Source organism: Phycodurus eques, chromosome 10 (genome assembly GCF_024500275.1).
Source record: "Phycodurus eques isolate BA_2022a chromosome 10, UOR_Pequ_1.1, whole genome shotgun sequence".
Lineage (NCBI taxonomy): Eukaryota > Metazoa > Chordata > Actinopteri > Syngnathiformes > Syngnathidae > Phycodurus > Phycodurus eques.
The window spans coordinates 5,388,377-5,414,057 of NC_084534.1; the positions used below are offsets into that span (position 1 = coordinate 5,388,377).

Sequence of the window (25,681 nt, forward strand, 5' to 3'; positions counted from 1 at the left end):
CTCATGAACTAGCTAACAATAGATGTAGGCCGCAAGAGGTTTGTTTTAGAGGCGTGTCTGCAAGTACCTGGATCATAGAAAAAGTCATATGTTTACAATCTTTTGCACACAAAAAAATATATAATATAATAACTTGCTGAAGAGATGTTAGTCTGTCTAAAAAATGGTACCGAATCTCCAAAACTATTCAGGGGCAAGTGAAAAGTTCCTATTGTGTTTAAACTTGATTGAATTTTGATTAAATTCTGTCATTTTGTTTTGCTAACATTGAGATTTATTTTGGGGCTGTGGAAACAGTTATCCCAAGTAAAATAGGGAAATAGTAGGTCTTGGGTTTTGTACAGGAAAGACCACCGAGAATACGCCCATATCACCACCTTGTTCATGCAGACACCTTCACAGACTTGCCTGTAAACCCACAAGCCTTGCTCACATTACCAACGCGCCTTTCTTGAGTTCAGTTTTAGTCAAGAAAGAGGTCAATTAAGGTCAGATGCCAAAGGACTGTCAAAGATAAAAATGTGCACATAAACACGGCAAGACACATTTTTTCAACACATTCAGGAACAATAAAGCTCCACCTTTTAGCAGTTCACTATTGGTGAATTTAAAGCCTGGCTAATAGGAAAGTAGTAACTGGTGTCAAGGAAGTATTGTTAAAGTGACACATCTTGACTTCGCCGCTTGCATACAGCATGTATGGACTGGACATGCACGCTGCCAGTGCATTTATTAGAAATCAAATCATCTATAAGCCCTCCATTTTTATGGGTAATGTAATGGTTGAAATGATATTAGTGGTTTCGGATCATCATTTAGGATATATTTACAGTTTCAATTATTACAGGCAATATAAACATTTTGGGGGAGCATCAATTACATTACATTTAGGCTTTACACGATTAGGATTTTTGGGGCCGATCACCGATCAGCAAGTTTAAAAAAAAAAAACGATAACCGATCACAAGATGGAGCAATGTGTCTATTTACATGACTGGTTCATTTATTGTATATACTTGTGTACTGTATACTGTCTCCATCTATCCATTTTCTGTTTTTTTCATTTTCTGTCATTTTCATTCTGCAGGTGCTCGATCAAATTTGTGTCGAAGCATATAGATGACGTTCCCCACGATGTACTTCAGTTGTGCACAGACTGCAAAGAACTTACATGTTGTTTGTCTGAGACACCGCAAAATAGTCCCACACCGACGACGTGTTTTTTTCACCGACAAGATTGAAAAAACTTTATTGGGCGTCAGATATTTACAGTACTGCGCAACAAGACACGTGACAAGGCTAAAAATAAACTAGCTTTTGGATTCATACGCGACGAAGACGCGGAGTTAAATGTGTTGTGCGGAGCCGATCGATGACGTCATTGATCGGATCGGCGACTTATGACATGAAAGCCGATCAGCATAAAATGCTAATTATCGGCCGATACCGATAACACCGATCAGATCGGCGTAAAGTCTAATTGCATTTACTTTTTTTCCCTCTTTTTTTAACAATTTGCAGCAAGGCTTGGTCCCGATCCATCGTGAATAGCGGGGGTTTGCTGTACACAAAACAAGTTGAAGAATATGATTGATTAACTCATTCGCTGCCAGCCGTTTCCTGAGCAGGGAACCCCTAGACTGCCAGGCATTTTCGAGCAATTTCACTGATTAACAAGCCCCACAGAATATTATGTACTATGACGATGCAAACAACAAAACCACCAAATGAAAGATCAGACTCTCTTCTTTCATCAAAAAAAAAAAAAAGGTTTGTCTGTAACTTATACCGTTCTTTAGTAATCAGCTGTCAAATATAGGCTACTTTCAGACAAATCTGTTTCTGGAAGAAAAAAAACAGAGAAAACAGCCTTTTTGTGAAAGCAGACACATCAAGCAGAACAATATCTTTGACACCAATATTTTTTTTTTTTAGTGAAAATCTCAAACATCTGAACATAAAATAACACTGAGAAAGTACTTTTGACTGCAAAATTATTTATTTACAAGTATAACTATGTACGGAATTTACATTCGATAAAAATGCATGAACAAATGGGCCTCCCACACTTGCACTTTTTTCCTCCAAATTGCGCATAAAGTCTAGCAAAGTTTAATCCACATATGGATTTTATTCTTCTGTTAGCAGTGAATGGGATCTTTTGTGGTTGTCATTCTCCTTGAAACCAGTCACTACATCAGCTCGAAGCACAACCTGTGCAGTTTAGAAATATAACTATTACTCTAAAAATACATTGTTGAAATTGCTGTCGTGAGACGTGGAGAAAAAAAGCTTTCAATTACCTTTTTTTGTCTGGATGCATAACTTGTAAGTTTTAAAAAAATACATACGATTACATGAGAATACTTTTCATTGATGACGTGTTTTGTAAGGGTAAAAAACAAAAAAAACACTTTTCTTCGTCGCAATCTTGTAATAATTATTTAGACAAAGTAAAATGTTTCATTTGGTGTCGACACGGACGATAGATTATTTCTCTGCTCCATCTAGCACAGTATTATTACTCTCCATGATGCCAATAAGACCAAGTGGTGTGCCACATGTAATAAAGTAAGACGTTCCGTTGCCGTCTACGTGTAACCTCAAGAGCATAAGCAAAATTTACAGTTTACCACAGTATGCTTTTTCAAGGCAAAGGTGCCTATTAAAGGAATCTAAGCTTAATATTCAATAATTTTGACCACTAGTCTCACCACCTTTAAAACCCAGAGCCATTTCTTGCGTGTAAATACTACCCTGGTTGACATCATCACTGGGCCATCTGTACCTTTGCCTCTCATGAGAAGAAACAGCTGTGTCACTCAAGGATCATGCCCAGGGTGTATTTAGGGTCCGTTTAAACTCACAATTTGATTTGGCCAACAAACCCAACTGTCAGTTATGGGGAACAGAGCAAGTTGTACAGTCTCACGTTCAATCTCTTTTTCGTTCCAAACCGTCATCCACTTTGGCTAGACCACACATCCTTAGCTGTCGATAGTTCTGCTGGCCTGCGCATATTCAGCCTTACACACAACCATGCAGTTGTGACCTCAGATTGGGCTCATATTCAGCCCTGCTTCACTGCTAACTACCCTCAATTACATTTAGGGTTACAGCTTAGCAGAGTTTGAGGTCTCCCTCAGTATTTATAAACAGTGATGACCACATTTGCTAAGTGATATGATCTGAAATTATGATTTTTAACATTAACAGCAACATATCGTTAGCCCAATAGCGTAATTGCCTAAGTCATTTTTGAACGTTTTTGGCCAACAAGAAAAGAAAAAAAACAACGCATTGAATAACGAAGAAGAGGCCAATTGCCTCATTTCAACATTTGTAGGTTACCATAACCTAGTTTGCTGACAATCTACACAGGCATAAAGAAAAAAACAAAATTTTTAACAAGCATATGGGTATTTTTTATTTGTATTGTGACGGTAAGTTAAAAATGACTTGTGCAATTATGCCATTAGGCTAACAATATGTGTCAAATAAATTCCATATGTACTGTATGCGCTACGGAAATGACATTGTTGTGGTTGACTGTTGTCTGGGATGCTTGTAAAAATGCGTAATGACTTGAGTACGAGGTTACAAATGGTTCCAACAGCGATAAAACATCAGCAGCAGCTGGTAAAAACAGTGACTGCTCCTTATGCACAGCACATTCAGGCCTGTTCGGAGGTGTTGTGCACAGTATCCAGATTGGTTCACAACGTCAGATTTTACACCAGTTGACGAAGAAGTTGTACACTGTCAAGAGGTCCGTCTTGCAATCATTGGATTTACTGATCAGCACAAATGGTGACTGAGCGTATCGGCTGTCCCAATGAGACTGAGCGGAGAAGCTACTCCATACGGTCTCCACACTGCGGAGAGTCCATCGTGGGGTGGAGTGCGGTGTTACAGTATGAAATGGGATCATACTGGTACAGGACTGTATGACTGATGAGCCCAGTGATGCACAAAGAGAGAGTGATAATGAGCCTTGTCTTACCTTGGCAAACACTACAAACACACCACCATCTGTTGCTTACTGGGCTTCATCTGCACTTCCAAAAACAATCTGGCTTGTTTTTCTAAAGAGATGAAAATAACTTCCAAAGTGTCAATTATTTTCTTGTTCACCAAATCATCTTCATGTGCCATTCATAGGATGAGTGATCAAATTAAATTTGGCCTTTGCTGATGAGTTTAGGATTGTCTAGATCAAACAAGTTAGCTGATGTTTCATTAAGAAGAATGATTGCACTACCTTAAGCCCAGTTTCCCCCAACCTGCATCATTCAGTTCATTTTGGAGCATGACACATCTGTTGGCATTTACATTGTAATGTGGCCAAAAATATCGAACCAGCACTGTCCCACTTCTCAGCATCATTTCATTGCAGTGCCCACCACAATATTAGTGAAACACAAGCATCTTCCAGTATGTTGATAGGCCAGTGATTTCTCACTTAGTGAGTTGGAAATGCAACAAAACGTGGATTCAAAGGCATTTGTGTTTCTTAGGGATGTTCATCTTCATCACTGAAGCTAATGTGATACGCATCTTGATCCACTGCCAACATTCTTATACAGTACATCTAAGATACTATAAATCCACTCCTGCTGTTATATTATACACTAAACAGGATTTGATCCAGCATGTCATTTTGAGATGCAACAGAGGATGACACAAAAATGAATGAAAATACTGGACAGAAATTATTGTCACATTTCTCATCAATAAAGGTAGAGGGTATTTAATATTTAGTATTATTTTTTTAAATTATTATTTATATCCGTCCTGTGTCTAAAATACTGATGAGGTACAGTGGGTGAGTTGAAGTCGACCCGGGAATTCTTCCAGCTGGGATCAGTGTGTGCGAAGCTCAACACCCGAAACTAACTGTCGAAGCCCCTTTGTGTTGAAAGCAGTTATTACTGTCATTCTGACGTGGCCACACATCGTATTGTCGCAAAGGGGCAAACCGCAACTTGTGTGCGACAAGCGCACTTCGGACACAGCAGTGTCCCACTTCAGCAGGTTCCGTCTGAAAATCACAGGAAAATAAATCCTGGCTCCACTTTTACGCCAATTTACTGGGACTGCAGTGTAAAAATCGCTTGTGAGGGCGTACCTCACACCACTTCCCGAAATGTACCCCCCTCTATTCTGTCTACCAGTAAGGTTAAGTGCCGCATAGTCTGGCTATAAAGGATCTTTAATCCTTTAAAGTTCGATTGAGTTGCAGTCCCTCCTCACGACGTTCGTTTACATGGCTCACATTAATCGGGCTCCTGAAATACTGTAGTTCAGTCTTCCCGTTTGGTTCATTGAGTTCAATCCGAACCGCTTCTCGTATCTAGTAGACCGAACCGCTTCTCGTATCTAGTAGATTTTCCTTGTAGCTCATCTAGCTGCAGATTTTTCACCGAAGAAGAGATATTTAGAGAGAGGATGCGTTTGCTGCTTGCTACTGTAACTTGTACAAATCGAGTGGAAAATGTGACACTTAAAGCTCTGTAGTTTTTTCTTTTTTTGCACAAAGGAGATCATCCTTAACTCTTGTGGTTATGATGATGCTGAAAGGCTCTCGGAGTACCTCAAAACAACACCTTAGTCCATTTTTTTAGTACGGCGCTCAACAAATTGCACACTGATCAAAAGTAAGTATTGAACAGTAAGAGTAACTTAAAGAGTCTGATGACTTGCTCTGACAATATTTGATAACATACATTACTGCTGCGCAGGCCCTCATCATCCATGACACGTTTGCGACACTGGCTAATTATCTGCATTCTTGAAATGACATTTGTTCACACCGATACAGTACTAAACGTCTTGCTGATGATCTTCACATTCTCATTAAAAAATAAAAAAATAAAAAATAAAAATACTATTTAGAATTAAGGTAACGCAAGATACAGTTGAAGGCTGTTACACTGTTTATTGGTGCTATTTTTGGATTGTCATGGACTAACAAAAAACAGACTTATTATTTTCAGTCCATTTTTTATTCACTAGTGGACAGAAAAGTGCACTTTTGGTGATATTTTTTCAAATATTGACTTGATTCATGATGTAGCATGACTGTACACCAATTCCTTCTCTGCCCAAACACGCCCTCCCTCCAAAGAATCAGTTGTTGTTTGTTAATGGCAATTCCTCCCTTCTCAACCATGCTTTGGCACATTAGGATTTGTGAATGATATAAAATTAATTATATAATTAATTACATTTAGATGCTGTCATGCCCAAGTTTTGCATATGTCACAGTCAAAACAGTAATGGCGAAACATAGTACTCATTTGTGCTCGCTTCTCCGGCATTTACTACATTGCTACTGTGCCCACAGGAGTGCCATTACTTACCAAAGTCTTTTTCCATAGTACCCTGTGTGCCAGTGAAGTGTTTTCAAATGAGTGTTTCATCCGTGAGAACAAGCAGTTGAAGAAATGTAAAGTTTATCTTTACAGAGTGACACAGCAACAAAGCTTTGTGAGCGTGGATCGTTTGAACAACATTGTCGTTTGTATGTGAAACTCTAAAATAGCAAAGAAATAGTCATTCCTGTTTTTTCTCAGTTGTTGTTGTGCTAATGTACTCCAAATATGAGGGTCCCCCAGAACTGTTTGACAAAATGTCTCTTGTGTCATTAAACACAAGTTATACTTTGTGGCTTAGAGTTAAATAGTAACCCTTAATGTATCCCTCTGAGATCGTTTCACTGGTTTTCCCACTTTAGCTGACTGCGGCAAAGAATACAGTTTGTCAGGTTTGCATCTGTTCCCTTTAAGGTTTATTTTCCTTTCCACAATCAAGCTTTTGGGAATGCTGCAAAATGTAAGCTCAGTGAACTTTCTTGAAGGTATTTTTCAATTCACAAATTGTTATTTCCCTGTCTAACAATCCATCATAGCAGAGAATACATTTCAACTGACTTCGTTTTTCTGCACTGCACTTTTTCTGTAGCCTATTGCTTGATATGCCAAGGGCCTCTCGAGCAAACAAGGCAACAAGACTGTTTGGATACACAGTGCAGCACTGGTGTGAACTTCTGTCTCTGCCTCAGGCCTCTTCTCTATGTAATTCTCTCCCTGGGATTTGTGAAAGATATAAAGATCGATGGGAGCGTTGGAAACGTAAGCCCACACTACTGTACTGTATTTTCTCTCTTTCTCCTCCTCATCTATGTTTTCTCCTCTAAATCTCTAGTCAGCCTCTCTTGCCCAACCATAATTACAACAGCTCCTCAACTCCACCACCAGAATGAGCTGTTTACATTGGGCCACTTGCCTCTGGCTGCTATGACCAGACTGTCACCCCCAACTGAGCTGCGCAAAGGAGCAGCCTCCACAGTCACCACAATGCAACTCTCTCTGACCCAATGCCCCTCGAGGCCGAGCTGACCGGGACTCCCGCCCAGCTGTGTTGTGTGCTCCACCCAAAAACCTCACCGAGCTTTGCCAGTCTTCTTTGGAGTGGACGTCACTACAGTTTGGATTGGGCAGGCAACAGCCAAGGAGCACCATTCAAAGGTTTTCGTGTATAGAGAGCAGCGGCACGACTCCCTACTGTTTCCTTTGAGAGAGAGAATTTCTCTTGGCCATTCTTGTCATGAACAGAACAAAGGATAGGACCCCAAAATGCACGACTCCAATCCAGATGGACAGTTTCAAAAAGAGAGGTTTAATAAAGGGGCAGAGGTCGGTACACAGCATCCCAAAAACGTGAGGCAAAAAGGCAAGGTCAATAATCGGAACAGGCTCCAGGCTTACTGTGAGTCGGTGACGTGGAAACAAGGAACGCTGGAACGTGACAACAAGGTACATCGAACTGGCGACCACAAAGAACGAGACACGAGGTTAAATGCATGGGGTAATTAGGGTGAACGAGGCGCAGGTGGGGAGGATGCGCTCAGGAGCAGGTGTGTACGAGACAAGGGGGGAGACAACACCCAGAACAATTCTTGCATAAAGAGGATTTATGTGTGTTTACACATGGGCAGTCAGCAAGTACTGTTTGGAGTTCATGGGGCTGCGTAGGATCCTTCTGGTTAAACTGATGACGTGATAAGTTTGGGGTTGCTTGGGGCCCTTGGTGTTCTTTGGCCCTTGGAACCAGGTGCTTCCTGTCAACCCATAATGGATGCACTTGCACTTTTTCTACAGGCAGAGTCAAACATGAACCTTGCACCATTGTTGTGGCTGTGCAGGAGGAGCAATAGACCTTTTAATATCCTTGTATTTATCCTCCGCGTAGTTTTCCACCACCCGCTCGCTTCGCTCTGACTCTTACGATTGCTTTTTTAACAACAAAGAGCAGAGTTCACTGTAAAATGTGAATAATCACGTTGTGTATTTGTCACTTCTCAGGAAGGGACTTAAACCTGCAGTTTAAAAAAACAATAATCATTTCACTTGGCAATATGAGGTCTGACTCATGTTCATTTTTGCACACAGTATCACTGAAGTTGGAATCCACAGCACTACTACAACAATAATATTCTGTCAACTACTAAATAAAATAAAATAAAAACATCTACAGGTGTTAATTCCAGCTGTGGCAATTATTTATATATACTTCTTAAGCTATGCGTATTATATAGCTGAAGACTTGTCTGGAAAAATAGCACGAGTCAGACTTGACGAGCAGTCAGCTGCTTACAGGCTGGGTTTTCTTTTTGCTATGAGGTTCTGAGTTGCCCCCCCCCCCCCCCACCCCACGCCCCTCCCGCTCACCACCACCCCCACCACCCGGAAAATGCTAGACAAGAGAGAGATTGGGCAACCCCTGGTGGCCCTCGCGTGCACCTACAGTACAAGTTAAGTCTATTCAAAGCAGTTTAAAAAAATAATCACTTTGAAAGAAGAGAATGCCTGCTGGTGATTATGATTTTTTTTTAGTTTGAATAAACATTTGTTGCTTTTATTTTACTAGCTGACTCACTTCTAGCTACACCTGTCAGGCTTTAGTTTTATGCCTGATAAAAACTTATTTATTGCCTTTCCGAAGGTTGAATTGAGGTTTTCTGATGGAAATCTCAAAAATATGTCGTGCGGCAGGCTGTCTTGTATGCAAACATCACTTACACGCACACACAGGTGAAGACTTTTAAACCGTGTGATCAAGTGGAGAGGTGATTGAATACATTAAAAGTTCTCATCTTCTGCTTTTCCAAGTATGACTCATCAGATGAGTCTCTCATTCTAGGAAGTTACTGTTGTAATTAGGAACAGACCTGACAGAGACATGTGAATGCATTCAGTCATCTGCATAAATTTTTTTTTTTTTTAAATGCACGGTGCTTGCTTGGTAGGCTTTTCCTCAATTGTCATGCATGTGTGGCTTTTCTCCGGGTACTCCAGTTTCCTCCCACATCCCAAAACATGCATGGTAGGTTAATTGAGGACTCTAAATTGTCCGTAGGTGTGAATGTGAGTGCGAATGGTTGTTAGTTTATCTGTGCCCTGCGATTGGCTGGCGACCAGTTCAGAGTGCACCCCGCCGCTCGCCCGAAGTTAGCTGGGATGGACTTTTTTTTCTTCTTTTTTTTTTTCAGAACGGCTCTTTGACGTCATAATTATCCCACTCAGCTTAAGTCGTAGGGCACCTTGGTCAGGGCCCGGTGTCCCAAGGTCTCGTCACAGTTCACGTTCATTCTGCCAGCCATCAACGGCACCTTTATATATATATATATTTTTTTACAATTTGTTTTTTGTCTCAGGAATTTGACATTACGTGAACAGCAAGGGTTCAACCGGTTCACTCAATAGAACTTTCTGTGGAAACAAGCTGTGAATGATTAAGTCTGGACCGGGCCCGGTAACTGTAATTCATTTTAAAGTTGGCCTGCATTCCATAACTTTTATGGACTTGCTTGTGACACACTGCAGAACAGGTTTCCATGTAACACATACTTTCTTCACCTTGTTGCTTTGGTTCTGTTGGATTTCTAAATGTACAACTTGGGGGGGGGAAGAGGTCCCTGAATCAGCTGTGGAAACAGAAGAGCGATCCCATGAGGTAGTGAAAGAGACTTAGTGTGCAGGATCTGCTTTTTCATTTTATCAGGTCGTGCAGACTTTTTGAACAGGTGGGCCATCTGAGCACCCCCCCCCCAAACACTGACCGTGCTGTAAATATGTTAGCCCTTCCCATGTGGCCCAGTTGTCTCTCGCTCTTGGTTGGTCTCCAGTCCACAGTGCCGCCAGGCCTATGTATAATGACTGCACATTGAGGATAGTGCACAAGAATAGATGCAGCCCAAACAGACTCTGCACTAATGCTTTTTCAGTCGCCCGTCTATCATTGCTCTTTTTATTGCTCTGAGCAGATGGGCCAAGAGATACTGAGCTGCTTGTTAAAGGGGGAAAGTAAAGTATCTGAATGTACTGATTACAGAGGCTTGACTCGGGAGAGTGACGGAATGTTTTGTATGTTTTCCCCAGGGGCATGGATGCTCTTAAACTGAGTCATGCGAGACGAGAGCCACGGCTCCGACTCCCTAAGCTCCTTTCCCTATTTCTTCTTCCCTCTCCTTCCACTGCAGACTAAAACAGCTGGACTTCTGAAACTGAACACGAACACACACGCACACACACATGCACACACACAGGAAGGATGGGGATATGGATGATAAAATGCCAGAAGTAGAAGAAATTGGGTGAGTGGTGTCAAGCCCACATTGTGATTGATGTGCCGCTGTAGAATCTAGCATGTAAACACCATTGTGGTTCCTCCTCCCCCAAAGGGACGCTACAATTGGACTGCACCCCTTTCCACCATGCTAACATGTTAGCCCCCACCCCGCCTCCTTGATTTTTTTCTTTTTCTTATTTATTTCTTCATTCCATTCTTCATTATACTTGCTTGTACAGTTGTGAAAATTTAAACCCCTTCCTGCTCAACATCACCAGTAGGTGGCGATATGACCATGCACAAGCTCACACAGCACTCTCGTTAATAATTAACCACAATAATCTCCCACATGGATTGGAAAACAATGGCAAAAAAATGTATTACAACAGCTTTATAGCAGAAAAAATGTTTATTTTTATTATGTTTTATGTATTATTGATAATAAAACTAATATCAACTATGTTTGCTATGAAAAGTGAGATTGAAACGAGCCTAAAGTCCAATAAAATATGGGGCTAAAATTCATTAACATGCCCAAATTAAGTAAAACATATACATTTGAACACCTATATTGCTATTTCTCATCTACGTGTATCTTTTGTGAATGGATGAATTAATCTTTGGTCATTGTTCTTATCTTCAAATAATGACCTCATTTGCTGTAAATAAACTTTCACAGTACTCGGTACGTGGTTCTTAGTCCTGTCACCTCTCTGTAGTAAATAGTCCTCTCTTTGAGGAATTGCTTTCTGTTTGTTTCCCCATTGTTTGCGGATTGTGAGCGAAAGTGCATACCAGTGTTTGTGCGTTTGTTGGAATGCCATTTAAGGTAGAGTCAACAATCCAATTCTCAGTACTGCGTGTATTGTCAGAATGGGGCAGTTTGGGGTAGATTTGTGATGTAATCGGGGGTTAATCTCTGATCTGGTGCTTGCTAATCAGACACTGGGGCCAGTCAGCCTTCCCGGCTCAGCTCAGGTTGCATAACAGGACTGTGTGAAGTTGAGCTGTTGAGCTCCAGCTTGGACCAGCCCGCAAATTAAAATGAGTTTGAATTGAGCAGCCAATGATCATCTACTTTTTGCTCCCAAACTTTGGAGGAAAGGCCTCAAAAGAATATATATATATATATATATATATATATATATATATATATATATATATATATATATATTGTATTTGAGTGGAATTTCAATATCTGAATTCTTTGCTCATTTCGGTGAGGATTATGTTAGACTATTGCCTTCGACGGCGTATTGACGTCGTTCATGTTTGAAGCCAGAATTTGGGATCTTACCATAAATTGTGTTCATTCTTTTATTTGCGATGTCTTGTTTGCTGCATACACTCTAATAAATAACATTTAACTATGAGAGAAAACTCAACAACAGCACATCACCTCCAGAAAGGAGCCCCTAATTTTAGGACGTACGTTGCCATAGTGACGGTCAGGAATAGGTTGCGTTTCCTTGACAACTGGGGTTCTGTCCAGTACTGTATACACTTTAGCTCTCTTATGAATACTGTGTTACTGGGAGTCATTCCATGTCCCCTCCACACACACACACACACGAAGTTCATATAGTGTTTGTATTACCAGCTAAGATTTATATTACTGTCCTCAGCTGAATTTCGGAGTCAGGTGTGATCTTCTATGGAGCTGTCTCAAAACGGGTAAACTGGACTGATAAGTCAGCACTATGTTATTTTTTATGTTATACCAATAACAACATTAAATCGGCCAGGCGTTTTGTTTTCAATGCCACACTTTTAGCTTTGTTGTCATTTGTTGGCTTCAGTCTGGTTGATCTATTGTCTGGAGCTGTTCTGTCCAGTTGGCAGTCGGCCATGACTGGCACATCCACAAATTCTTCCCCACCTCTACTTCAGTGGCAAAAAAATATATATATTTTTTTCTTTTTCCATGAGTTACTTCCTCTGGCCTGGAAACAACTCGAATGATGGTGTGGCAACCGAGAGTGGTCGATAAGAAAGTAGTCAGCCTGCACTCAGGAGGGAAACCGATAAACAGATCAAGCTGAGAAATCGGGATGGCTGGTTTCTCTTTGTAATTTGGTCCTACTGTATATCATAAGGACTACACCGTAAGTACTGTATACAGTATACTTACAAGTATTGGTATTTTACTTAACTTTTGAATGTAAATATACAGAACAGTAATCATGTAAATGTAATACAATTACCAGTAGAATCTGAATCTTGAACCCGATACCAATAGTACCTAAAAGCTTGGTAGATAGATTGTCCATACACTGTGGCCATGGCTTGGCAAAACTCTCAATGTATCCTTATCAGCCATATTTTACATGAATTTAATATGTGACTATATTCATGACAATTAGCAACTTCTCCAGTTGAGTGGCGAAAAGCCCTCATTTGATACTAATACTTGTGTAGTCAATGCTCTTAGGGGGCTGTTTTCACAAAATTAAACTGATTACTCTTTTTTTATGACAATAGCATTTTATAGACTGAAAATGCACATCCATTGGTGAATACAAGAGTAATGGTGCTATTATTGCATCAGTTACTACCACATAGCATATACTGTATGTGTCAAAAGGGGTTCAAAAGATGCCAAGCATTTGGTGATATCCTGGTGGATTGGTACTTTACAAAGTGCCATGTACATATACTGGCCCATGCCCAGTTGTTATAGGTCTTTTTGAACAGGGCCTCTTTTTAAACAGTGTTGTTGTCTGTACATGGAACTTGCCAAAAATACAAAACAAATACTGTAATTTCTCATGTATAATGTATATTACACCCATGTATAATACGCACCCCCAAGGTTGACCTCAAAATTCTGGAAAACCCTTCTACCCAAGTATAATGCATTTTTTCAATGCATGATTTGGCTTCTACCCATATGAGCAAAACATTAAGTATTATCTGTATTTTGTTGGGTTTTTTTTTCAAATAATTATTCTGAAGTTAAGCACTTTATTTGGACATGTAATCCTTTTTTTTTTTTTTTTTTAAATTTACTTGCACTTATTTTGAAATTCACAGCCCTACTTGTATTTAGTAAATGAGAAAACACACAGTTGAGATCATATGTTTGGTTACCCAGGCAGAATTTGTAAGATGGATTCAATTCTTTAAAGAAAACATGAAGGACCAGGCAAAAATTTTATTTCAATGGGATTCAAATTAAACGGTCAAGCATTTCAGAAAAGCATTATCATTAAACAAAACATAACCATAAAGAAATTAATGATTGTTGTTGTTCAGTCATCAGTCATATTTTAAAAAAACATTTCACCAATTCTGCCAGGGTATGTAAATTTATGAGCATAACTGTAGATATGCTGTCATATGTACCCCTGTCATATTGGAATGAAAGTGTAGGCTACACTTGTTTTCATAACCACTAGGTGGCAATGGCATTTTGGAATGAAAGTGTACAGCTTTTTCATAACCACAAGATGGCAGCATACATTTATAAAATGTTAAAGCTTTTTTTCCCATTTGCCCCTATACCCATGTATAATGCGCACTTTTGACCTTTGCCAATTTTTTGGGGTGGGGAAATGCGCATTATACATGAGAAATTACGGTACATTCATTCCTTTTTCTAGGTGCCTTACAGAGTCAGACAGCCTTGCAGGACCCATAGTGCATTGTGGTTGATCTTCATTCAGCTGTTGGGTCACAGCAGCCAGCTGTTGTGCCCCTTGTATCTTGTTTTGTTTTCCAAGGCACAGGGTGGGAGATTGGGCTTTGGGTTGACTGCCCTGTGGTCAAGGACCTCTCACCTCACTTTCTTCTTGAGGCGTTCCATCGGCATTCGGACAGCCAGCCAGCTCTGACACACATAGCTTGATTGACAGGTACAAAGTAGCCACTATGTGTTTTGGGGTTTGAAACTCACCCCTGTCACTCATCTGCCCCAGAACAATGCTGGATCGTTGCACCCAATGGACCAGACCATCTTGTCCTTATTGAATTGCAACACAAATTTGGTGGGTGCTCTCTAGAGTAATTGAAAACGTGAGATTAAAGAGAGGCAGGAATGTGCCCCAGTGAACATGACTCCATCTGACAAGAGCAACAGTCAGATGGATACTGTGAAAGATGATATTGTCATGTGGCAGCATCATTACGAGGACTTAACCAATTCCTTTGTAGGTGCCAGGATTTTACATGATTGAGACAATGTCACGCAGTGTGTGTGGTTTGGCGACTGTTTTCATTCAGTCTGCCAATGGTTTTGCTGTGATTCAAAATTTAAATCGCCGTCTTAACGTCGTAGCTTACAGCCAATCAAAACGGAAGCTTTGCCTCACTGGAAAAACACATTTCCGGGTTGAAGCCATAGAAATAGAATAGAAAATAATTCTAATTAAATATTGTGTTTTACATCAATACTTAACTATAATTATAATGCATAATGTGCTTGTGCATGAAAAAAACTAAACTTGTGACCAGAATGTACGCAAACGTACGTACATGCTGGGTACGTTCAAATGAATGGAGCCAGCGAGCCTCCTTTCAAATATCCACACTCACACTTTTATTCTCGCCAACACCCTCTCTCTTTAGCAACTTGCTTCACTATTAATCTATCTTTTTATGGTTTAAGAAATGTGATAGAATACACTATACTGAATACACAGCATCAAATGCCTATACAGCCTCGCTGTTCAGGGCATCCACTTTTTGTAGTCGCTCAATGTGCGTCGGGAACTCTACGCAATGGTCTGGTCCCGTCGGGTTGGACCATGTCGCGCAGTATCCAGCAGGCTTAAAGGAGCTTTTGTTCCGTGGTTGACTGATGAGGTGCTGGCATTTTTGTCCATATTGGCAGAAGATGAAATACAGCGAGATGGAAGGCGTGACAGGAAACGAGCGTGTCAATTTCTTTTTTATCCTGCCCCAATTCCTCCCACTTTTGATTGGTGCCTGCTGTCATGGAAAAGCAATGGCTGCCAGGCCAAGCGAGGCCGGGACAGAGCAGGACCAGGCCGTTATGGAGCTTGCAATGGAAAAGCGTATTTCGAGTTCTTGGACTTTGTGGACATCTGCTGGAGTATAGAGGACAAGCAGATTTCTGCTTGCGTCTACACCAAGCAACAGTGACTTCAAAATTATCTTTTTATGCCTTTCTACTGACAACAGCTGTGGATTGAAGTACTATATTTGGGAGATTGGCTCAGCAGTGTCCCATCTGTAAAGACCTGGGGCCTCATGTACAAAAATGCCACAAAAAAATGCGGCGTACGTTATTTTTCACGGCAAAGTTCAGATGTATCAAGAGTGAAATGACCTTGGAAATGTGCGGTGCCTCACGTCAACTTCGTGGTTGGCGTACGCATGTTTCTGCAGCTGTTGGTGCTTTGGCGACACTTAGAGGTGATGCTGGGAAACTGTTATCATAAATCTGCACATCAGAGACATGTACAGTTAGCACTGATGAACAATTAATGCCCGACAACATTTGATTTCAACAACGTAAAAGATGCAAGTACTCTGAATTCACTTGTTAACCAGTCTATTTAATGAACCACTGATATTTGTGAGGACACCTATTAATTGATCAAGATGATCATTTATGCTGCCTATTGCCCTCACAATCGCTTCTTGTGACTCCAGCACATGCACTGAAAACAAGAGTCATTTGAATTTACTTCATGTTTCACTTCTGCATGGGTGTAGCAGCAGCCGGTTGTTGGAGCGTAATTGCGTCGGAGACTCAGGGGATGGCGGAGGAGACGGCAGGGACGGTGGACGAATCTCCCGAACATGTAGCGTGTGGCTGCGACTGCACTGAAAAAAAGAGTCTTTTGAATTTACTTAATTTGAACATGTACATCGGTTGCACATGATTAAAATGTGTTAAAATGACATAATTTACCCCTCTTCTCCTAAAAAAAACAAAAAACATGTCATTTTAACATTTTAATCATGTGCAACTAATGTACTTGTTCAAATTCAGCAAATTCAAAGGACTCTTTGTGCGTGTCCTCTCCTGTGTATTAAAATAATACATTAAGTCATCAAAAAGGACTTGATTTGCATGTTTCAATGTGGGCGTGGACAGGGAGGGGTCGGCTACTCCAACATGTGCGCTTATTGTTGATTGGGATGTACGAAGGAAATGTGCTTGGATTCATGCTTACGCACAGATTCATACATCTGGATATTTTTTGTGCGTACGACATTTTCTGGATTCGAGCGTATGCCACGTTTCAGTAGGAAGTCCACGCAAGTCTTTGTACATGAGGCTCAAGGACTGTGAGGTCAATGCTAAAGACTAGGGCTGCACGATATTTGTTTGAGATTCGTCATCGAGCCTTAGGTGTACGCAGTAGTCATATCGCAAGGTCTGCTGCGATGTTGGTGTACTGTAACATACAGTTAATCAACTGTAATATTAAAATTGACCAGTAGACATGCGCAAAAGATTAAAATATTTTATCATCATCATCGTTCCTAATTTGCTCTTTGGAATTAAACTTGGCAGCTGCGTGAATGCACTAAGGACACTGCATAAATGAGAGTGAATATGTTCTTTTATAATACAGTACATAATTGTAAAAATGTATTACTAGGAAAGTTATTTATGTCAGAATGCTTCAGTTAAAACAATGTATGATCACCCTGTGATAATATGGAATTCACAGTATTTTGTTTGTAATATAAGAATAGATAAATTATTTTAGGCCAAAACTGCGAGGAATGCAAAGTTATCAATGAACTTTCACCATTGTTCCTGCCATACTGTGTTGCATGTTTTCATTTGCACATTAAGTCCTGTTGTTGTTTTTTTGTTTTTTTTTTTAATTCCTCCTTTTAAAAAACACCATTCAAGCAAGTTTTTCCCGATGTTTTTGAGATTGTAGGGTGAAAGCTGCACCTGGCTACTAGTGTGGACTGAATTGGTGGCAAAAATGGGGAAATGAAATGCCAGTATTTTGAGGGTGATAGCCCGTCAGCAACGAACTGAAAAAAACCCAACTATGAACTAGTTCGTTTTTGTAGCGGTGACCTTAGTTCAAAGTTTTGAACTGAACTAACTCTTTCTTTGGTGATGAACTGAACTTTGAACTAGTTTTTGTAGAAAATGAACTTTCCCAACACTGATCCTGTATTATTTGACATTGCCATATTTATAATATCGTGCAGCCCTACTAAAGAGCCGACCAAGACGCAAAAAAGAAACTCACCATGGATACAAAAACAACTGACCCGTTTGGATTAAGACAAGTAGAGGCTGAACTGGTTGCTGGAGAGATGCTGGTTGGCTACCAGGGGACCAGAGTGCCCTTGAGCAAAGCACCAATTTCCCCAGTCCCATTACTTTGATTCTCTATCATACCACGTGTGTGTGAATTAGGGGTTTAAACGACTTCAGATTGTGTGTAGTCAATGCTAATAGTTGAATCAACCTCGATTAATCAATGACTTCAATATTTTTTTCAGTTGTCACCTCGCTGTGAGCGCTTTACCCGCTTTCCTCGGTTGCACTGGCCCCACCCACGACTCATTCATCCAAGGACATTAAAACACTCATTCATCCAATCACATTTAGATGAGGCACTGCTGCTTGATGCCGACCACCTGTTGATTTCAGCGAGGTGTCCGTGTAATCCCAAAACAAATGATTGCCGATAATTCAACATCAAGCTATCGTCACTGCACACAAGTAAAATTGATGCATCAACTAGTCGACTAGTCTATTCAACACCTAGTTGCGTGTGTTTGAGGCAAAATGATTTTTTCTTCTTGTAGGTACACATTTTAGTTTTACCATTATTATAGATGTTATGGCTCAGAAAACATTTGTTTAATCTGTTGGCAACAAATGTGCATAATGTTGATGGAATGTGAGACTGATTCCACAGAGAGGCCTGTATTCTCCTGTAATCTAATTTTCCCCTGATTTAATTATTTCCTTGTGATCTTGTGATTCTCACATGTACATCCAAAGTCAGCATGCAAGATAATTTGATTTGGGCAAACATGATGGAGAGATATAAAAAAATAAAAAAATAAAAAAAAAAAAGGCCGCATTCAGATGAGGCTTACAAACCTTCATTCCTTCTTGATGCTTTCGTCATCAAGTGTGAAATAATTTTTTACCCAAATGTTGCTGTGTAATTTTGCCATTTCCTTTAAGAGTCTGCTTGCCAATCATAATTTTTAAATCTCAATCCACCTTCTGATAGTTTAAGCTTTATACACAAATTATTGTTTCATCATCACACATACACTTGTCTCAAAGAGGAACAAAGGATATCGTATTAATTGTGGCTGGGGTAATCCTGGGGCATTACTGTCTTCATCATTCTCTGTCTAATCTGGCTACATTGTGTCATACTGAAGTAGAAGACCACAGATAAAGATTATGTGTAGGTACAGACACTTTCTTAAAAGAGGTGGCTAAGGTGATTAATTGTTTCTTTCAGAGAGCGTCTGGCCTCATGAATGTGTTCTCTGTGCTCATCACTTTCCCTGATTATCGTAATCCCCTGTCTGAACACGGGCCTGTCACATGCACCAAGGGATCTGAGAGTTCAGAGATCAAACCATCCCCCTGCTCACCCCTAAAATCATTGTCTCCTCATTAAACTATTCTTCTCTACATCTTTCGCTTCTGTTCCACCTTTTCCTTAGAAATCTGATGTACAAATAACTCATCCAGCTGTCCAGCTACGCTCCTTTGTGTATGTTCCCATTTCGTCTTTCCCCTCCAACAGTATAGCGTTGTTCTTTTTCTCATCTTGAAGAGCTGGGCTCAGACAAGCTCCTCTTCACTACAGCCATAGCATTTTCCTCCGTAAAGGGCCCATTTTCAGTACGAGTGATGTAGAAACTTCACTCTTCTTGTAAAATGACAGGTCGGATTTTGTTAAAAGCATGCTCTTTTTTTCTCCCATTCCATTTGGAAGGGAATGATTTGTACAGGGGCTTGGGATAGTGACACTCAAAGTATTGAGAAATCTGCTTTGAAGCCGCTCTCACTATTTGGTCTAATTTGAGCCCAATTGCTGAAAAAAAAATATTATTTTTTTCTTTTAGCAGCTTTTACTACATTTACTACTGTATTGTTGTCCTTGTTGGGTTACCATATGTGCATATAAAATATTTCATATAAAGAGATGTTAAAGGAGGAATTATTGTTCTTCCCTGAATGATTTCATTCAATTTACATTCATTATCCTCGAGCATACTTCATACAGAACTGTAACATTTTTTAGTGCATGGCTCCCTCAGGCATAATCTAAATACAATGATGTTCACTTTGTTAAACAGATCTGTACCAAAGTGCAGTATGTTCTTCCTCAGGCCACTTAGTCCATCCCTCAACCATGTGCATTCTAATAAGCCGCCCTTCTGTTTCCTAGTCATACTTGATTGACAGTTGCCACATTATTGTTTTTCATTCAAGATATCAAATTGTGTTTTGTTTAAAAAGTCATCATTTTCAAAACTTACTAACTAATGGAACAATTCCTTGATGTGGTTTGTACTATCAAGCACAAATGCTGCAGTACACAGAGAAGAGTACTTTGGCAAAATAAAAACAATCTCATTTACTACAGGTAACCTGAGAATGCTTGCTTAATCAGTAAACTGTTGTGTAAAGTCTTTGATTCACACTCGGATTTGTATCAATTAACCGTGGGTGTTAAATTCAGTCAACCTACATGTCAGTGACATAAATTCTTTACTATTTATTAATGAAAACATTTTTAAAGCAGTCCCATTTTAGATGACCGGAATCATGCACTTCTATTCCGTTATCACGATGTTTAGAGTGAGTGTCTGGCATCTACTGGATCCTGACCTTTGCGAAGAGGAGCAGCATCTCTCTTTCAAACTGCTCCGTCTCAGAAAAAAAAAAGCCATCTGAAAATCAGTCTTTGATGCTCATTAGACCTCTGAGGTCACTGCCTTGGTCTCACCAATTGGCCCAGAGTCAAATAGTAAGATTTACTCACTCGTCAAAACATCTGTGAGAGTTTCTAGCACTTTAATTAAATTCCTGTGGCATGCTAAAGATGGGCACGAGTGTAAAAATGTTTCCCTAGAGGTTGGTTTCATTAATCACAACTGACTTTGAGCAGTTAAGCCAGACTCTTGGTATTGAGACGTTTGAGTGATGTGATCTACAATATCCGTCCGTCACTTACCTCTCAATGACCTCACTCAACCACAACTGTTTCTTCAGAGAAACACTGTTATGTAATGAGAATGGCAAAGCACAGAACTTTGGCCATAACTCACTCTATACTACTTTTCACCCAAACGGCTACTTTCTTTCCTTTGACAAAGAAAAAGAATGAAAGAACCCTAACCCAGCATAGTAGGATTCTCACAGTTTTTTACTTATACTCCTATTTATGACGACGGTGTTAGAGATGCGTCGAAGCAGTGCTCAGTCATGAAAAAAATCATGACTGAACACATCTACCGCAAATCATCCTTAAAATGGGGCATAGGTTTGATAAATCCCTTAGGAATTGCTGTATTATTGCCTAATAGACCAAGGTGTAAACCCTTGACACTGCCAGACAGATTAGATGACCAAAAGAGGCAACTGAAAAACTAACCCCGATGGTGATGGGATCAACAGATTACACCCTGATATTACCAATCCTCAGACCAGGAAAAGCATTTACAGGACATTTTATTGTTTGTATTTAATTATATATTGATGTATGTGTACCATTTAATTAATTCTCACTGGCATTGAGACATTATTTCTGGGGGGGGGGTTGTATCAGCGGAGTCGTGCCTTACTCAAGGGCACCTCACCAGCAGTCCAGACGAGCATCTCTCTGTCAATTAGCTGCAATTTTTTTCTCTCTGCAGCACGACTGGAAATGTGACCCGCTGGTTCTTATTGGAGTTTTAGAATATATTTACATCTGTTTTCATCCTGTAGTTGATTATTGTGTTGACAACCACACAAATTATCTTTTGCAGGAATGTCGTGGCATTTGGATAATAGGCTTTAAATTGTGTTTTATTTAACTTTTCCATCATTCAGATGTGACTTGTTGTTCTGTAGAAACAAAGGTTAGTTGTTTATTTACCTAGCATCATTAGCGTATTATTCAGGTTTCAGGCCAGTCACACAAGAATAATTAGTGAGGTTGTCTCTCTACATCAGGACCAAGACATTCACCCATGAAGCCATTCTCTCATTGCATGCTTTCACTTGGATTAGATATTGGCTCATTTAATCACTCAGAAGGCATCCCTCTATTCTTGTTAGCGCTGCTGTTGTTTTTTTATTTACAAAACTTGATCGACTGCTCTTTGGAAAAGTGATAAATCTGCCCACCAGTTGGCAGCGGAACAGTAGGGGTTCTATCCTGAAAACGTGATGTCACTTCTGTGGTATAATGTTTGTGTTAGGCCCATCAACAAATGCCTGTTATCTAACCAATGTGTTATTTATTATCAGTGTTAACACCATTTTGAACTGAAAACAGACACAATAGAGGTTTTGTTATGAGGCTGAAAACACAAATGATCAAATGTCCTCTAACATGTCCTGTTCAGTGTCATGGCCTTGCAGAATGGTGGCTCTGAATGCCTTTTGTGCTGGAACAGTTTGGCTGTACAACGTGGGGGAGTGGGTGGGGTGGGGGGGGTTTAAATACTCCCTCTGCTTATTTTTTAATTATTCTGAAGTTTATTGAAAATGCAGCTGGACAGAAAAGGCTTTTAGGGGACAGGCAGAGGGACTGAGTGGACAAGGGGAAATAGGGGTGCGAACCACAACAGAACAATAGTTAGTCTAGATATTTGAGCACAAGTTACAACAGTCAACTCGTGTCCTTATTAGTGGATATGGGGGGGGGGGGACAACAACACACCCAGTGAGGACATGCAATAATTAACCAAGAGAACAAGATGAGAAAATACAGAAAAGGGCACGATGGGATGTGGGAAATGTGCAAGACAGTGCTACTGATGAGTATTGCGGTGGGATTTTGTGTCAAAACACCTGTAAGAACCTGTGAGTTATGTTATTATAACCTGTGTTATTATTAGTGGTCCCAGCACCAGCAATTAAAGCCTATAGCATGTCTATCGAACTTATTAGAGAATAAACACCATATCCAATGCATGTTAGTCAACTGGTGTACGGAGTTGCTGAGCCGGCACATTGAGGCACATTGAGGAAGGGCGGGGCAAGCTGCAAGCTCGTCCAGGGGTACGCCACCCACTCTCCAGGGGCCAGGGGGGTCCCCACCCCAACCAAAGTGCCAGTCCCAAAGGGAGGGGCACAGGGACCAGACCACAGCACCCCCAAACCCAACCCAGAGAATGGGGGCCCCAGCCACCAACAGGAGCCAGCTGCCACCCGAAAATGGTCATAGCCCGCCAAAAGGGAGCCCATGTTAAGAGCACATCATGAGCAAGGACGGGCGAGGGCGCCCAGAGAGTGGAGAAGAAGGTGGGGCTCCAAGGGGCAGACCCCCATCCTGCCACGGCCTGACAAGCGATTGGGGGCGGGTGGCAGTCACCAGGAGTCAAGCCAAGAGAAATGTGACGACCCACAACCCACCCTGTTACAACCCCAATTCCAATGAAGTTGGCACGTTGTGTTAAACATAAATAAAAACAGAATACAATGATTTGCAAATCATGTTCAACCTATATTTAATTGAATACACTACAAAGACAATATAGTTAATGTTGAAACTGATCAACTTTATTGTTTTAGCAAATAATCATTAATTTAGAATTTTGTGGCTGCAACACGTTCCAAAAAAGCTGGGACAGGGTCATGTTTACCACTGTGTTACATCATCTTTTCTTTTAACAACATTCAATAAACATTTGGGAATTGAGGACACTAATTGTTGAAGCTTTGTAGGTGGAATTATTTCCCATTCTTGCTTGATGTACAGCTTCAGCTGTTCAACAGTCCGAGGTCTCCGTTGTCGTATTTCACGCTTCATAATGCGCCACAAATTTTCAATGGGAGACAGGTCTGGACTGCAGGCAGGGCAGTCTAGTACCCACACTCTTTTACTACGAAGCCACGCTGTTGTAACACATGCAGAATGGTCTTGCTGAAATAAGCAGGGGCGTCCATAAAAAAGACATTGTTTGGATGGCAACATATGTTTCTCCAAAATCTGTATGTACCTTTCAGCATTAATGGTGCCTTCACAGATGTGTAAGTTGCCCATGCCATTGGCACTAACACCCACCCCCCATACCATCACAGATGCTGGCCTTTGAATTTTACATCCATAACAGTCTGGATGGTTCTTTTCCTCTTTGGCCCGGAGGACACGACGTCCACAATTTCCAAAAACAATTTGAAATCTGGACTCGTCGAACTACAGAACACTTTTCATCAGTCTATCTTATATGAGCTCGGGCCCAGAGAAACCGGCGTCGTTTCTGGGTGTTGTTGATAAATGGCTTTTGCTTTGCATAGTAGAGTTTTAAGTTGCACTTACGGATGTAGTCCCGAACTGTATTTACTGACATTGGTTTTCTGTAGTGTTCCAGAGCCCATGTGGTGATATCCTTTACAGATTGATGTCGGTTTTTGATGCAGTGCTGCCTGAGAGATCGAAGGTCACAGGCATTCAATGTTGGTTTTCGGCCTTACCGCTTACATCCTGTGATTTCTCCAGATTCTCTGAACCTTTTGATGATATTATGGACCGTAGATGATGAAATCCCTAAATTCCTTGCAATTGTACGTTGAGGAACATTGTCCTTAAACTGTTTGACTATTTTCTCACGCACTTGTTCACAAAGAGGTGAACCTCGCCCCATCTTTGCTTGTGAATGACTGAGCAATTCAGGGAAGCTCCTTTCATACCCCATCATGGCACCCACCTGTTCCCAATTAGCCTGTTCACCTGTGGGATGTTCCAAACAGGTGTTTGATGAGCATTCCTCAACTTTCTCACTTTTTTGCCACCTGTCCCAGCTTTTTTGGAATGTTTTGCAGCCATAAAATTCTAAGTTAATAATTATTTGCTAAAAACAATAAAGTTTATCAGTTTGAACATTAAATATCTTGTCTTTGTAGTGTATCAACCATTAACCCTGTATCAAGATCATGTGTGGTGCTGGGTCGTGCATTAAAAATGGGGAGACTGGAGGGGGTGACGTGAGACGGTCACAGGGCAATGATGACCCCGTAACCATCACCAGCTCCCCGAAGGATGTGCGAATGCATGTGGTGCATTACAAAATCCGCGGGGGAAAGGCATGGCGGACCAGAGAGTAGGGCGGAGTGCCGGAACACCTGGTTAAGTTTCCTCCCCACCCCGACAAGGCCCTCCCCCCACTTATGGGTGTATGATGCATTAAAACTGGAGAACTGGCAGGGCAGAGAAGGATGGGCGACCAGAGAGGAAACCAGCACAGATGTGCCAGTACCCAGCCCGTATATGTATAATGTGAGTAATAAAAATGTGCACAGTGTGTTTAGAGGCTAGACTCCCGCAGGCCCACCCTGCACCCTTAGGAGAAACTGGAATCCTACAGTTCAAAACCGAGTAAAGTTTCAGTGTAACTAGTGACCAGAAACGCTGTACAGGCGTACAATGCCAAACAGCGTGAAAATAAGTGTCTTGAGCGTTTTCAGTACAATGCGTGACGTGTTAGATTTTGAGTAGCCCATTTAGTACACACTATAATGTGTAACGTGTGATCTATGGAGTACTTCGAACTGGAGTAGCTGTAAATTACTGTTTATTGTCATTGAAAATGTAGTTATACAGATTTGTGCCCAGTAATCATTGTCAGTAGACAAAAATAAAAATGCTTCTAAAAATGAAACAGTTATGGTTTCCAACAGTCTTCAACCAGGGCATGTGCCATTGAATCACAACCACAACAATGACAGGCCACAAGCATAGTCTAGCGAATAACACTTTTCCAACAAATATAAATTTCCGACACCACGACTAAGATTAGCAGTCACATTGTTTCATTATAATATATCTATTGCAAAATGTAGTTTTATTGTTGATGTCTGTGGACTACTTGTATTATATTGGCAATATCTCAGGTGTTTAATATGGTGTTTAAC

General features: G+C 40.7%; 1 protein-coding gene across 2 annotated transcripts in view; it reads left to right on the forward strand.

Annotated features, from left to right (window-relative positions):
- The window catches only part of pdzrn3b (PDZ domain containing RING finger 3b), a 112,903-nt gene that overhangs the window by 57,551 nt on the left and 29,671 nt on the right, over positions 1-25,681 (forward strand). Inside the window, exon 1 of one of the 2 annotated variants that reach the window (XM_061688136.1) lies at positions 7,632-7,817. The exons of the other annotated variant lie outside the window; for it this stretch is intronic. Coding sequence (XP_061544120.1) covers positions 7,638-7,817 — 180 coding nt within the window. The 5' untranslated portion in view covers positions 7,632-7,637. Of the gene's footprint in view, positions 1-7,631; positions 7,818-25,681 lie in introns of those variants that run through there. 2 annotated transcript variants of the gene reach the window in all.